The sequence below is a fragment of the Emydura macquarii genome, unplaced genomic scaffold (genome assembly GCF_026122565.2).
Source record: "Emydura macquarii macquarii isolate MOO-44397 ecotype Brisbane River unplaced genomic scaffold, CSIRO-AGI_Emac_v2 contig_2825, whole genome shotgun sequence".
NCBI classification, from domain to species: domain Eukaryota; kingdom Metazoa; phylum Chordata; order Testudines; family Chelidae; genus Emydura; species Emydura macquarii.
The window spans coordinates 1,414,161-1,430,829 of NW_027132962.1; the positions used below are offsets into that span (position 1 = coordinate 1,414,161).

Sequence of the window (16,669 nt, forward strand, 5' to 3'; positions counted from 1 at the left end):
TCACTTTTTTTCTATTCGATATCCCCTCTCCCTTGGATTTCATGGTTCTTACCTTGCCCACATACAAAGGGTCAGTTCCAGTATATTCTTCAAGAACAAAGAACTGGTTCCATACCCAGCTCCTCTTCATTCGCTGATGCAGTAGCAGCTTGTCTGACAGGTTGTCTTCTTGGTTTTCAGTGAGTGGCCTGGCACTCCCAGACAGTACAAGTGTAGTAAGGTCCATCAGTCCCCAAAAATATAAGGACACACCAAGTCCAAACCAGTTCTTTGCATTGCTCATCCTATCTGAAGTCCACATCTGTTTACCAGAGTTCTTTGTAAAATCAAAATACCACAGATTGGGTTTTTTAGGAAGAAAAAGGTAGGCCTTTGAAACTTCCAAGAGAGACTTTGACTGGACCTGACAGCTTTAAGGATGATGGTCTCCTGTAAAATTAAGGAAAATCTACAGTAAGAAGTTCAAGTTTTTGCCAAGGTAGATGGAGCATCTTTTTCACAAAAGATATAAAAAACATTCAATCTTCCACATAAAACTATGATATCATGGTATGCATGTTCCAGACAAGGAAGACTTCTTACTTTATTAATTGCAGCACCACACCCTCAAATGCAATCACCAGTGGGATACAGCTAGTAACTAAGAGTTCTCTGCTTTGCTAACTTAGGTAGCTGCAGGGTTCCAGTATATTATTGAGTGGCTTGAGTTAATAGCTTGCTCTTTAGAAATATTTATGACCAGAAGCCCTATGAAAACATTTAAAAGATGGATTCACTTTGGAAATTATGATAGATAACTAATACCTCTGTGCCAGTTGGCTTTCTTTTTCTGTTTGGAAATCATCTTAAATATTATGGATATATTAAAAACCTTGAATTTCATTTCTAGCAGCTGCAAAATTATTTCTGACTGTAATAATTCTTTCAAACTCCTGTTGCTTGAATTCAGGTTTCACACTCTGTTGCCTTCTCTCTGAGGAGCTGATTGCTGTTGCTAATGTGACATTTCTAGAATTTGAATGGTCAGTTAATCATTATATAATCCAGAAAAGGTTTCAGAATGCTGATGGTCACATGCTATTGTGGAACATATCTAAGTGAGTCAAGCTAACAAATTTTTCCTTTTTAAGCCTAAAAGGCTTGCTTAGGCAGAGGAATGCCAACCTCCATCAGAGGACACTTTCTCATCAGTCTAGGATCTTTTGTTATCATGAAGTCAGATTAGCTAGTGACCTCACTCCAGGCCGTGGACTGTTGCAATCTTTTCTTTCATTGTTTTGCTGAGTTTAATGAGGTGACATTGCACTTGAATTACTCTGTCAAAACACTCAGCACATCCTGTGGGTCTAATATTTCTGCTGTTCATTTTGAGAACCCTGCTTTCCATACCACTCAGGACAAATGGACTCATTAGCAAATGTTTTTTTTGTTATGACATTTAAATAGTTTATACACACACTTTTATTACTATTATAAATTTAAGGCCTACTTAATTGTTTCATTCTGAGGAGATAAAAACTAGCAGGAGATATGTCAAATTCTCATAACTGAAACCCTTCAAAGGATTAAAAATCATTTGAAATGATTTTGCACCGTTGTATAGAAAATTCTTTAAGTGGAAAGTAATATAATGTGATTTTTTTAACATGAAGAAGTTAAAAGAATGGAGTATTTTAATATAATATAATATGGCTTTTAAGGTCATATAAAAGAAATAGCAGACTGATGTGCATGTTTTTGTACAGTATGTGAAGTGTGGCAAACAATTAACAAGTTCATGCCCTGAGGAACTTATAGTTAAAGCACAACAGGTACAACAAGCAAAGTACAAAAATACAACAAATATTCAATGGTGTAAATACATTATAGCCAAAATGATTTACAGAATACGTGGGTCTTTATAAATTGCAGAAGGAGGGCAGCTAGTGATGTTGGCATGCTAAACCCCTTGGGTACAATTCTGTCCACAATTACATGAATCCAACTCACTATAAAGTCATTTGAAGTTGCATCTGTGTAACCCAGATCAGAATCGGGCCCTGTGAAGTGCTGTCCCTTTAAATCTTTGAACATTGCTCCCACCCTAGTGCAAAACTTCTCTTTCATGTTAATTTCAGTTTTGCTATCAGAACCATAAAGTTGACCCTATGTTTCTATCAGCTCCCTCTGTGTCTATCTCCTTGTCTGATGGGTCTGAATATAACATTTGGCGACAGAGGATTTTTATCCCATGAGTGTCTAGTGATCCCATTGCCTGAACAAGAAGAAAAAGCAAGCAAATAATACTATAAAGCGGAAAAGTTCCCATAGAGGTACAAGGTGACATATTGCTGCTTTTGCTGCTGAGATGGCGTGAATCAACCAACTACAGAGTGGGAAATAGGCAATTAAAAACAGAACATAGGAATAGGCTGCTGCCTGGAGCGTCTGCAAACAAAGAAGTGAGGAGAAAGCAAGCAGCCATCTTAGTTGACCTGGTGCAAACAGGGAAACAGCTTAGCCTGCACTGTTTCTATAGCCAACAGAGGGAAACCAAGTACAGCCAAAGGAAAAGATTTGCAGTCTGCAGCATTGGTATGGATCCAGATGAGGGAGGTCAAGCACAGATAGTGCAATAACAGATTTCCTGTGGCAGAGAAAATGTCAACATGGTGTGAAGTCCAACAGGAGAGAAGAGTAATGGCAAATTCTGGGAGCAACGTTGGTGAATTTGACAAAAACTGCAAAGCATGGGTGATGTATCATGAATGTTTTGAGCAATTTGTAACACACAACACCATTCTAGATGGACAATGAGTTTCAACCTTGTTGACAATGATGGGTCCGAAAGCATATTGACTGCTGCATGATCTATTGTCACCTATGTGCCCAGAACTGCCATGTAAGCTGCAATTACTGCAGCAATTCAGAATCATTTGTCTCCTACCCCAAGTCAGAACAATATTGGTTCCAGCAGCGACATCAGGGAAGTGGAGAGTTGGTAGCACAGTTTGTTGCAGCTCTAAGGAAATTGTCAGAGTACTGTCATTTGGACAAACATTAAGTGATGCCCTGTGTGACCAATTGGTCTCTGGATTATGCAATGACAGGTTCAGAAGAAGTTTATTGACTGTATCAGTGCTTACGTTCAATAAGACAGTTGAAGTAGCAGTTAAAATGGAAACTGCAGGGAAGGATTCTCTGGAATTTAGTGTGAACCAAGAAGTTAATCTCGTGAATTGGTGAGACAGAGGACCATTGGTACATAAGTAATTGCCATGTGGTCATTGGTACAAACTACACACGCTCAGAAGGATTGCTGGGCATATTGCTATGACTTGTATCAGAGTTCAACAACCAGCAACACAGAACCTACGCACCTAGGAAAGGACGGCAGTTGGGAATTCATAATATGGAAAAAGATAGGAGCTCTAGGGACACTGACCAAGATCTAGCACTACATGTGTTATCAGAAGCTAGATTCAGAGACCGCATCTGGGTCACACCTTTGATCGAAGGAGTTCTTGCAAGAATGGAGCTTAATACTGGAACTGCCATCTCACTGATTTCTGCATCTACCTATCACCAGACTTTGTCACAAGCTCCTCTGGAAGAAACCTCCACAGTTTTGAAGATTTATACTGGGGAAAAGTTAGTCCCAAAAGAGATACTCCAGGTAAAAATTCAATTAGATGGACAGTCAGTTGTTTTACCCTCATATATGATTGAAGGGGAATATCCACTGTTATTTGGCAGATCTTGGCTTGAGAAGTTCAAGGTGAACTGGACTGAGATCAAAACAATCATGAAAGCACCTCAGAATCTTAAAAAATACTGGATAGATACTCCAAAGTTTTTGAAAAAAGAGCTGATCAACGTGTAGGTGAAACTCACTGTTAAGTCTGACAGCCAGCCAAACTACTGCAAGCTCAGTGTTGTGCCTTATGCTCATAAGCCTCTAGTGGAAGCTGATTTGGACCATTTAGTGAACATTGGAGTCTTGTCATTGGTTCCACACAGTGAGTGGGCTACAACACTTGTAGCAGTGCTCAAGAAGGATGGTTCTGTTCAAATTTACGGAGATTTCAAAGTGAATCTGAATCCAGTTTTATGTGCAGATGTGTTCACTATCTTGTACTGAACATTTGTGTGTAACTCTTAGTGAATCAAAATTAGTGAATCAGTAAATTCACTCTTAGTGAATCAGTAAATTGGATTTGCTCAATGCACACCTGCAAATGGAGATGATCTGGCATCTCACAAATATCTCAGTCAACATACAAAAAGGCTTATTTTGTTATAACAGAGTGCCTTTTGGTATCACACTAGCACCTATCCTGTTCCAGAAAGTTAGGGATGAGATCCTGAAGGGATTGAATGGAATTCAGTGCTATTTGGACCACATACTTGTTCCAGAAAAGGATCAAGAGGATCACCTTCAAAGTTATGTTCATTCTGAGGATTACTTAACAATTTCGGTAAATTTCTGCCTAATCTGGCAACAGCATTGGAACCCTTACTTGAACAGTTATAAGCAAAGAAAACATGGAAATGGACTAACGAGTGTGAGTGTGTATTTAAAAGAAGCAAAGAATCTGCTGATGTCAGCCAAAGTTGTTATAGACTTTGATGCTTTGCTACCATTCTAGACCTGTGGCTCTTCCCCCCTGTTTTATGCCTATTTGTATATAGTTTATGGAGTCCATATTAGGTTAAGATGGAGTCTGCCTCAGCAGTACTGACAGGGTCAAAAGGTCAGCCAAGGCACTGAGCGGTCTAGGTGAGCAGTTGAAGTCAGATCTGCCTGGCAACAGCTACTGACCAATAAGGGCCCTAGAGTGGAACTAGCGTGCCGTGTGCATCCTAGTGGAATGCTGAGTGCAAAGGTTAGGTGCCGTGTGCATCATCCGAGAGGGTGGTGTGCAAAGCCTCCAGAGGCGGGAAAATACCATCTTCCTATTGGCTCTTGCCACACCAGCCGAGCCTATAAAGGTTCCACGCACCCGACAGCCGAGGCTGTCCATTTCAGAGACAGAGTGGTGGGTGGTTCATTCAATCTGGTTATACGGGTAGGCTCGACTGAGACGAGGACGAGAAGTAGACGCTGTCGAGGACGAGAAGCAGATGACGGCAGACGTGGACGAGAAGCAGACGTGTAACAACTGACAATCGGAGATCAACGCCTGGAGGCGAAGCTTGACAGTGAGCGAGGCATTTAAGCTCAGAGACCATTAGGGGTTGACCAAGGGTTATGTTTATTGGTTTGGGGTCCTGGGGTTCATCCCCGGTGTATGTTCTGACCCCTGTGTTTATGTTTGATTTGTCACCCAATAAATTGTCACAAGTGTTTTGGAAGGAACCCTCTCTTGCTCTTATGTGCTGTTGATAGATGCGCAGGGAAAAAGATCCCTCTACCTGTAAGGTGCCCAGCATTACAACTTATACCATTGCAATCAACTTGTGATGCTTCACCTTATGGGGTGGGTGCAATTCTTTCTCACATTTTTCCTAATGACATGGAGAAACCAGTTGCCTTTACAACATGAACACTTACTAAGCCTGAGAAGAACTATGCACAAATAGAGGGAGACGCTCTCAGCATTATCTTTGGAATCTGGAAATCCCAGACCTATCTGTATGTCAGAATTTTACCTTGCTGATGGATCATCACCCATTACTTTCAATTTTTGGACAGAAACATGGAATTCTGTCATTAATTGCTGTTCATATGCAATGATGGGCATTACTACTTTCAGCTTTTTCCTATACTATTCAGTGCTGTAAAGGGACTCAGCAGGGCAATACTGATGGGCTGTCATGCCTGCTATGTCCAAGCTCTCATCAACTCAAAGAAACTTCAGATGAAGTGTTCTATCTCAACTTGATGGATAGGTTACCCATCACTAGCACAGACATCAAAGAAATTGCTAAGAATGATATGCTCGCTCTTGTGAAGGGAGTGGTACTACAGGTTACAGAGTTGGATCATATGAATCCCAGTTTACACAATTATAGTCAAGTCAACATGAATTATCCGTGAATCACAGTTGCATGGGGAATGAGAGTGATCATTCCAAAATTACATCAATCTAAATTTTGGAAACTCTTCACAAAGGTCATTTTGGTATTATACAGATGAAGGCTAGAGCCTGAAGGCATATCTGGTGACTGGGGGTCAACAAAGATATTGAGAGGACTATGTGTCAGCAAATTCAGTATGATCCTGGCCCAGCTTGTCTACACCCGTGGACATGGCCTCTGACTCCTTGGACACTTATTCACTTTGCCAGACTTCTAGAATATTATATGATTTTGGTCATAGTCAATGTCCATTCAAAATGGCCAGAAGGTTTCAGAATGACATCTACTACAGCTACCAAGACGACTGGACATCTTTGTATCTTGTTTAGCCAATTTGGTTTACTGTTACAGTTGGTGAGGGACAATGGACCTCAGTTATGTTCTGAAGAATTTCAGAGACTCCTAGCTTTAGATGGAATTCAGCACATGCACTCTGTTCCATACCATCCTGGTACACTTAAGCATGTCTTAAGAGCTAACAAGTCTATTTTGAGTTTTCAGCAGAAAATGGACAATTTCTTGTTTGTTTGCAGGAACACTCCACATGCTACTACCCAGGAGTCATCTACCACTCTTCTCTCGAAGTGATCTTTGTGTACCTGTTGGGACTTGTTACATCCTGATATTGCCACACATTTAGCCAAATCTCCAGATATGCAAACTGAGTGATGATGTGAGATTTGTCATCATTCTTTTCATGTCAGAGACTTAGTGTGGACTTGCAACTACAGTTCTGGAGTGAAATGGGTATCTGGAGAATTTGTAAAATGTGTGGAACTTGTTTTGTTTGAGGTAAAACTATCTGATGGTATTTTTATGGACATGACATGATATATAGAACAGTTGCTGTCTTGACTAGTACTGCAGTCCAGGGATGTTCCAGTTGTACACCTGAACTTATAAATTGTTTAGTTAGTGAGTTGCTATTCCAAGGCAGAATGATCCCTTGAAATTTAAGAGTATGTAGTAATCCACCACAATTTTTAGTTAGATTATACAGTGTCTCATGTTAGCCATGTAAATGATAATGTATATGTGTTTATAAAGTTTTTTAAAATAGGGTAGAGGAATGTGATGTGCTGTCCCTTTAAATATTTGAGCACTCCCCGCTCCCCACTGCAAGTCTCACTTTCATATTAGTTTCATTTTGTTGTCAGAAAAATAAAGTGAGAGCAATGTTTCTATCAGCTCCCTCTGTGTCTATGTTCTCCTCTGCTGAGTCCAAATATAACAGGCATCTTCTAGGCAACAAACACCAAAAGGGCTAAAGTAGCATGTGTAGCTATACGGAAGTTGGGAGCTCTATGCAAGAGATTGCAGTCCATATATGGCCCAAGGAATTCTACAACAGAGCTTCAGTTGCCTAGTTTCTAATAAGGCACTGTGGCCCATGGGAACCTCAGATCCCAACATGCAGTGCTCATCTGTGGTCTGGGAAGTCAGGTGGCTGCAGTCTACTTCATTTTGTCTGTCTGACTCCTGGGGACCTTAGTTAGGCACAGATATAGCAACACAATTCAATCTCAGGGCTTTGAGAGAGAGTAGAGATTGATAATGCCTATTGAAAGAGAAAGCTCTTGGGACGATTTTAAGATCCAAGGTGGGGGATTCTCTACAAAAGGGAATTGTTGTTTCAGAATTATATTTTGTTTACGTTGTACAGCGCTGCCCTACAATTCATAAGAACCCGCCTACTACGCACATTGAGCAGGGAACCTAGAATACGAGTCAGTTTCTGCTTGAAATTTTACTTGCCAGTGATCCCATTTACTGTACATCAGCACAAATCAGCTATGTTTATAGCTATAAAGAGAACAAATTATACATCATTGCTCTGACATGCTCAACAGATTACCATTACAATTAGAATTTTGTTTGTAGGTGATCTCAGAAATAATGAATCCAAATCTAACACTGCTAGTTTCCTCCTGGCACTCAGTACATCTGGCAAGGATTGATTGCAATCAGCCATAGTAGTATCAGGGCATAGTTACATAATGTCATATAGCTGAAGTGGTAATAGCGATGGGGGATTAGTGTAGGGAATCTGATGACAGCGATCCTTCCCCTATATCTGTCTATATGTGTCTCTGTACCAAAAGAAAGCCAACACTGTAAAGGGAAATGAAAGGAGAAGCAGTGAAATTCATGTTGCCCTGCTTTCTGTGCTAATATTGCTTTTCATTGGATCATTGGGTTTTGCCTTCAAGTGCCATTAGAAACCCCTCTTGAAAATGTGCAGCTCCACAGAACATGCATTTTTCTATGGCCCACAACAGACATATCACAGAGAAGCATTTATGATATTCAGTCAAATTCCCTTTTGAAATAGTAATACTCTCATCAGAAATCTTTCCTTTAGGCAGAATGTATGTAAAGTAACGTCTTGACTAATTGGAATGTATTTCTGAATGTTATGCCATCCCAGTGTGGCCAGGCTAGAGTATTATACTAGGAGCAGAAGGACGTGCTAGCAGTTGTGTTAACTTTCCTATTCTAACACCAGGCTTTTCAAAGCTCACAATTTTCCAAAACTTTCCAAATTTGACTGAAATGTTCCACCTTTAGTCTCTGAATGAATGATTATTAATTATTTTTTTTAATTTAAACAAGAACAGTACATCTATGTATTAATACAAGGAGAATAATAAAACACATGCAGACAGAACCTCAGCTGGCATAAACAAGCACAGCTTCATTGACTTGGCCTATCATTATGTAGTATTATTAGGGTAAATGATGCTCCCTTGACTCTCACTCATTGTGATCATGCATCTGCTTGAGATCAAATCACATGTTAAGTTGAAAATAACCTTAAAAAGGAATATATTTTGCCAAAAGCTTTCTTGCTATATATATATATATATATATTTTAAAAAAGAATGCTAGCAAGAAATGCTGGGTTAGACTGTTGACATTTGGCAGCAAAATACTCACTACTGAGGAGAGAGACTTTTGAGACCCCTAGTTTTGTTTTAATGTTAACTGAAGGATATACCTTTGGAAATTGTATTTATTGCACGTGCAGTATACTGGCGTGTTTTGTAATGTTACTTTAGGATCAAAGGCTGCCATCCAGCCTCATGCTGAGTAGTACTTTGCTAAGTGAGTAACTCGAATGAAATAAATGAAATGACTCATGTAGTAAGGTACTACTCAGAAGGCGTCAGAGTGGCAGAATCAGGCCCTTAATATTCCAGTCCCTTAATGCAAATTGTTTTATGGACTCATATAAAAGTCCTCAAGAGGCTTAAACATCTGAAAAATACAGAAATGATGGCTACTCCGCTTTCCACATGGAGTACATAACAGAAATGGCCTATTCAGCAATGGACTAGTCAGCATTTTGCTACTTAAAAAAATTAAAAACAAGAATAGAGTGAAATCCTGCTTTCTTTGCTCATGTCAAGAGCCCCATTGAAGCCAGTGAGACTGTTTGCATGAGGAGGATTTGGCTCAGAGAGTATTTAATTTTTAAGTATGTAATAAATGATGCAATTTAAAAGTGTGTCTAAAACCAGTTTGTTACCTACAGCTGACTGCCCCAGGGTAATGGGCTTGGCTGCATCAAAGATCTCTGACCCACAGGGCTTGACATGAACTCCTTACTTACTTGTGTCTTTGTGATGGATATCTGGTTGCCAGTTCAGTTGTCTAAGCTACTTTCTTTTCCTACTCCTGCCTGAGAGAAATTGTTGGAAAGTCTCTTTATTATTTTTACTGAACAGTTACAAATACGGCTTTTGCCATCAATAGACCTGTGAAGCCCTGTTTGAATGCTACAAGGCCGTCTTTAGTCATTCCATACCAAAGTGATGCAATTATGCACTCTCCACCATGTCTGAAACAACTCTCTCTTTTAACCCATGTTACACAACTGAAAATGAATATGCATTCTATGCGTGAGCAGATGTAAAACTCCATCTTTTTTAAATTTAGATTTATGCTTAATTAAACTACTGTTAATTCAATATCTGTACCAGGCTAAGATGAAAAGGGAGAAAAATATCTGCAGGAACAAACTTGTCACAGGTCTTACAAATGAGCCACTTCTTATATTATTTCTTCAGAGAATGGTACCTCCAGAGAAAGAATAAAAATATGGTTTGGATTATATAATGAATGATATTGGCATGCGGAGTGCTCAATCAGGGCTGGGGGTATTGTGTTAGGCACTTTACAGACATGAACATACAAAGATTCAGTGCTCCAAGATCTTATTATCTAAGGCCCAAATCGTGGAAAGATTTACACACAGTTTGATTTTATGCATGTGAGTAGGGTCATTGAATGCACTGGGGTGAGCTCCTGGAAGGCTATGGGACTATTCACACACATAAAATTAATCACGTGTACAAGTCTTTGCAGGCCTGATCTTTCAGCTGGATCTGGTTGGGTAGACCAGACCCCTGCACTCTACAGAGCCCTACTGAGTGGGGTTCCATATGGGCACAGGTGCTGACCCAAGGTCATTTGTTTGCAGGGCCTTAGAAGACGAGTGATACAGAAAAGCTGGGGAAGAGGGATACAGTCAAATTCATATTCTCTCTCTTTATAGAAAGAAATATATTTATACACACACACATTTGGTTTTTTTTCATATACATGCAGACAGGGTTTTCAGCAGCACTTATCCTGAACTAAGAATACATTAGTGGAAATTGATTTCCATGTGTAATGACTCTTTTTAAAGGTTCCCCTTCCTCCCCCCGCCACCATCCTGCCTAAAGAAACCGAACAGCTTAGTAATGAACACAGTAGGAAGAAATTAAACTTGAGTGCAAAATGTGTTCTAAGTGAGCTGTTTATTTGGTTCCTTGAATTTCTTGTGATATTTAAAACACAGGGTGGGGAGGTAACTACTTGTCTCCAGTAAATGGATTATTCTTTTATGTTTTTCTAGCTTACTTTTCAGTCTTCCTGTCCTCTTAGTTTTCTAATGCTGGCCTGTAATACTTATGTGCTAGCACCACAGAAGCAACTACTGGACAAGGGAATAAATGGCTGCACCCCATGCTCATGATTACTGAAGGGAAGCTGGTGTGTTTTCAGAGTTGCCTATACTCATCCCTGTTCTAGCCTAATGATACTGTTGGGGATTATTGCTGCATATTGTGCAAGTTTACATTAAAAAATAAATTCCTGAGGCGCTTGTTACTGTTTGGGAAATAAACGGGGCCTGAAAATGTGCTTCTTTCTTCCCCACTTTTTCTTTTTATTAAGATCGTGGATAAATACAATGAAACTTGACAATGCACCATATGGTGCGTAAACATTAACTCACAATATAGTCCAATGTCACAAAGTTATATCCACAGACCAGTCAACAATCTCTCTTGGTACACATCAGTGAACTCATTTTACTCAAGATTTGAAGTCCTTCAAAATTATAGAATGCCCGCAGAATGAAGAACTCCTACAGAATGACAGAGGGAGTCCCATCATATAAATCCCAGCGGAATGCTTACAGGACCATAAACATACCAAGAAGGAAATTTACAAATAGTCAAAAGGTAAACATTTCCAACTGGAGTTATGTCAATGACTTACACCAGCTGAGGATCTACTCCAAAATTTTCACTAAATGAGAGGTAATTGACAAATTGATATGCTAAAATAAATAAAGGTGGGCTTTTCAAAAGCGCTCAGTGCTGGTCTAAATGCTTTCACTAAAGTTAACCTCAATGGGAGCAGAGTTAGGCCAATGCTGAGTATATCTGAAAATCCCATAAATATAAATATAATAATGCCTCTACTATTAAGGCTGTGCAAAACTTAAGAATAAATGTGAAATCAGTTGAATTCAGGTTTTGTGATGGATTCCTATAAACCTATATCCCAGATTTGCAAATCACCACCGAGACATTTTTGTGACCCTGAAGAGCTTTATAAATCTAGACTAAAGGTTTGTGTAAACTTTAAAGAGGACCCAACCAAGAATCTTGTCTCCGTTTACACTAATGGTGGCAAAATCACCGCCGCCAGATCCATCTTTCAGGATCGATTGAGGGGTCAGTGAGACCCGCTCAATCGATCAGGAAGTCGACTGAGTAAGTCCACCCCCTCAAGTAGTGTAGTGCTGAGCCAATGGGAACGCTGTTCTCGTTGACTCAGTGCAGTGTAAACAGCGAGCAGAAACAGTCGGTGTGAGTTATGCAAACTACTCTGTGTAGTTTGCGTAACTCCCGTTGACTGCCGCCGAATTTCCAGGTAAGTGTAAACCAGCCCTCCCATAGTGTGACCCTGCCACTAGCTTCCTGCAGCTGACCCAGGACCTCTTGTATGCTGCACTCTTCTGTGTGAGGAGAAATCTAGCAGCCTGTGAACTCCCTGCTTCCTTTTTCCTCTTAATATCTTTGGAGATCAGTCAGTTGGCCTGCTCCTTCATTTGCTGTGATCAATAGTAACTTGTTTTCTACATCCACAAACATCTTCTGGGTTTTGAGCAAGTGACTTACCTGGTCCTTTATTCAGCAGTGGTGAGATAAAAACAGCTTCAATTCCACAAATGGATAGTGCCTTGAATTAGGGATATCCCAGACTACACTGCATGGTAACTAGGATAACTGAAGCATTTCCCCTAGTTATCAGGAATTATATTCTGGATGCCTCAGGTTCCAGAATGTGGTATAGCTCCACCCAACAGTGAGAGATGGAGTCTTTCTTGTCCCACGGCTGCTGAATGGAGGGGTGAGCAGGCTGCCTGTTCCCCAGAAAGTGCTACAGAGATAGGGGGCTATACTTGTCAGTTTTTCTGAAAACAATAGATGTGGAGAGCAGGCTACCCGGTTGCCAGGAACAATATAAGGAGATTGGGGTAGGGTGTTCAGGATATGAATTCTTCCACAAGAAGAGATCAGAAAGAATGGAGAGACAGGGGCCTGCGGTCTATTGTAGGTAAGAAAACTTTTTAGTTTCATTACAGCACCATTGAGTTTTGCCAGTTAGCCTGATATTCCCAGTGGCTTTTTGGTGAGCATACGACACAAACTCAAAACTCCAGGTGAGAGTGAGAACTTATAGATTTGAAAAACACATGTTAATCCTAAAAGGTGGGTTTTACCAGATACTTTGTTTGCTTCTAAATCCAGCCCCAGGATAAATGTAACATTGTAAAAATTGACCCAAAGCCACCATTCCCCAGCAGCTGCAGGGTGAAGAGAAAGATGACCACCAGCAAGTCTTTTTTGCAAGCAACAAACACTTTCTAGCTATCTATCAAGATACATTTATTAAACATATTGTCATGAGCATGCATTTATTTTTTTAATTAAAACAGATCCACTTATTCGAAACACAAGTCTAGCCACCAAGCTCCAGGGTAGCTGCCTGGGTGGCTCTCAGTATTGCAAGATTTGGAAACCCTCAACCTAATTTAAATTTTGTTGGATCTGACATTTATACTGCAGGCCAACACTGACATCTCAATTATCTGGCCCTGAACTTGCTGATTGCCTCACCTCCAATACCGAGCATGAAGAAATACTATTAACCAGCAAGATGAAGAACATTTTGAGCCAACTTCAGGCTGCTGTCTATGAAATCAAACCAGTGAAAGAAATAGAGTCTTGCAGTATGTATAACTATCTGAGGTGCTACCTTGTTCTTATCTCCAAACTTCAAAGTGCCTCTGGGAATACAAAATATGAGTGCATGGCCCTCACAGCAATCTTTGAGGCGAAAAGAATAAAGGAAGAAGGAATAAAGACATACTGACCTCATTTGTCCCAGAACTGTTTGAATACAGCAAAAATAACGTTCCTAAACCATGAAAAAACAATCTCAGACTATTTTCACATCAGCCTCTAGATTTTGTCCCTCAAACCCAATTATTACACACTTCACAGGAAGTGTGTGTGAGGTATTATCTAATTGGCCTCCCTGAATGTGAAATACACTAATAATACACTTCAAGAAAAGGATGTCATTGTCCATTCTTATTGTCCTTCATAATTTAGTGTTGGGACTCCTTTCCCACCTTCTCAAACCACCCACAATATGCGTTATTCTTATAGCTGGCTTATTTTAAGGTCATGCATCTGGATTTCCTTATGGCACAGCATTCTTTAGTATTTATAGTAATAAATAATATAGACATTGACTTGGGCCTCCATCTTTTTCTGGAAAACTGAAGACCTTGCAGTTTATTATATGCGGGTCTTTCAGAAGAGACTGTGTGCTCGGAGGAGGAGTTTGCTACAGTATTCTAGGCCAACATTTCTCATCTCCCACACTGTTTGTAGTTTGGTGTGACCCAGTTGGTTGCTGCCCTCCATCTAACATATTGCTGCATTTAAATATGTCTATTTTTTAAAATAGCTTTAAAATCTACCAGGATGAAATATACTATCTACATGTAAATAATAATTATTATGATCATGACAGACTTGAGACACTTCAAGCCTTTAATTACTTCCTCGCCTTCTAATGTCTAGGACCTTGTATATACTAGGAATTCAGCCACTGATTACAATGTATCAGTGCAACCCCCATTGTGGACTTGAAAGTGGGGTGAGCTCAATGAGTACAAATAATGGCTTTCCTTATCTATACTTGGGATGTGCTCAATGCAGTTACCCCAATCGTTGGCTACCACTGGCTCACTTGAGAGTAGCCCAAGTACAGACAAGGCCTAAACCCCACATCTTTAGGTGTTTTCCTGCCATATAACATCCATGAAATAGCTGGAAGTCAGGCATGTCAGAAGAATCAAGGTTCCTGACTACAACTAAGCAAACACGGAGGAATGGATATCTTAAAATTTCTTCATGCTAAGGTGCAAATAACTCTTTCAAGATCCCTAGTATATGCTTAGGAATTCATATACGTCCTCAGGACTCCAAGTGCATAGTCAAAACATAGCTTGGCGAAGAAAATGCAGGAAGACTTAAAGAAAAGCAACACTAAAATACACTGGAGAGGAATATAATGAGTGAGGATAGCCACTGCAGCAAAAAGATGCTTCTTTTGAAGCTGCTAAATTTATGCTTTGTTCACTAATTTCTTCTTCCTTATGAGTTTGCCTTTTAAAAAATATTCTGCATGCCAGGGTTGTACTTTTAAGGAACATAGGAGTTCTCCTACCAGACCAAGTCACTGATCTGTTAAGTATGGTATCCTGCCTTTAAAAGTTGTCAATAACTGATGCTTAAAAGTAAGTGCTCTCTCTCAGCTCACAGCAAATGGTAGTTCAAAAATGAAAGACATTTTGACAAAAGATACTTGGATACAGATTAGCCAAGATTATTAGCGGCAAAGAGGATTATATCAAGAAATTGGAAGGCCAGTGCTTTCCCAGTGGAAATAAAATGAATTTCTAATTTGATCCAGATAGCAATCTACCAAAAGAAGATGTAAAGAATAAAGGGGTTTTTTTTGACTGGGGTGGCCAAACTTACTGAATCTCCGAGAACCCGCCTCCCCCTGGGAAGAATCATCTAGCCCCACCACCCTGCCACAGAGTAGAAGCTCTGAGCTCTCCACCCCAGTCTTGATATAGACATTTGGTTAGAGACCCTGGGAATAATGTACAGTGTAAGAACTGAAAGACTAGCATATGTAAAGTTGTAAATTCTGACTGCAAGATTGTTACTGAATGAAGCTTTACTTCCAGGTAATGATGAAGCATCAGCCTTGATGTCATTTTTTTGTTTGTTTGTTTGTTTTTGTGGCCTATTACTAAATAATTTGCTTCTGAAGTATCATTATCGGAATGGAGGATCCGTAACAGTGGAGATATGTACCAGTGATGGTCTTTCAGGAAAATGTTATGATATCGTTTTACATGTAATCAACATGTAATAATACTTTTAAAAATACAGTGTGCCTATGCAGTTGTGAAAAGCTGTAAGTGGTGGGAAAAAATTCTCATAGTCAGTTTATGCACTGACATGAGTTTTGATTCCCATTTCTTAACTTGAAAATTATTTCGCCCATAGCATGGGCTCACTGAAATCCTGTGGCAATGAATTGGCAGATTGACAGTACACTGTATATTTCCTTCTGACCAGCCATTTAACTTAATCTTTTGGGATCAGGATAAAAAGAAGGGACTGATCAATTTTTATTACTTTGTACGTAATTTGATCCCTCGGTCTGGTCTCCACTAATAACATGATCCAATGCCCAGTGAAAATGAATGGAATTATTTTAGGATCATGTCCTAACTCTTCTTTGCAAACTAAATAGCCCTGATTTTTGCATCCTCTCATCATATGTAAACCCTATGATTCATTTCTAATCATCTTTACTCCTTTACACTAAAAACTTTACTGGCCATTTTCTTTAGTCTTTCCTCAGTCATTTTTGGGATTTCCTCTTTGGTTATATTGAATCCATATTTGTTGCAAGTTTTTATTGTATTGGTTTATGTGAGAACCAATCAGGATTAGCACAAAGAATGAATTAGGTTTGCCAAATGTGGTTAACATTTATGAGCCTAGACAAAAAACGAGCTTGTGCACTCTTTACCATGATGACTAATGATAATGAAGAAAAACTAATATTTTACTGGCCCTTCAGAAAAAATATTATTTCCCCAGGTGAATGAGTAAATAGAAGTTTGTTATTTGTAATGCTGTATTTTATGGTTAAGGCTGAAATGCAAGCC

General features: G+C 39.6%; 1 protein-coding gene across 1 annotated transcript in view; it reads right to left on the reverse strand.

Moving 5' to 3' along the window:
* The window catches only part of CDH20 (cadherin 20), a 302,650-nt gene that overhangs the window by 49,450 nt on the left and 236,531 nt on the right, over nucleotides 1-16,669 (reverse strand). Inside the window, exon 2 of the mRNA XM_067567940.1 lies at nucleotides 53-429. Within this exon, the coding sequence (XP_067424041.1) occupies nucleotides 53-301 (249 nt within the window). The 5' untranslated portion in view covers nucleotides 302-429. The remainder of the gene's footprint in view (nucleotides 1-52; nucleotides 430-16,669) is intronic.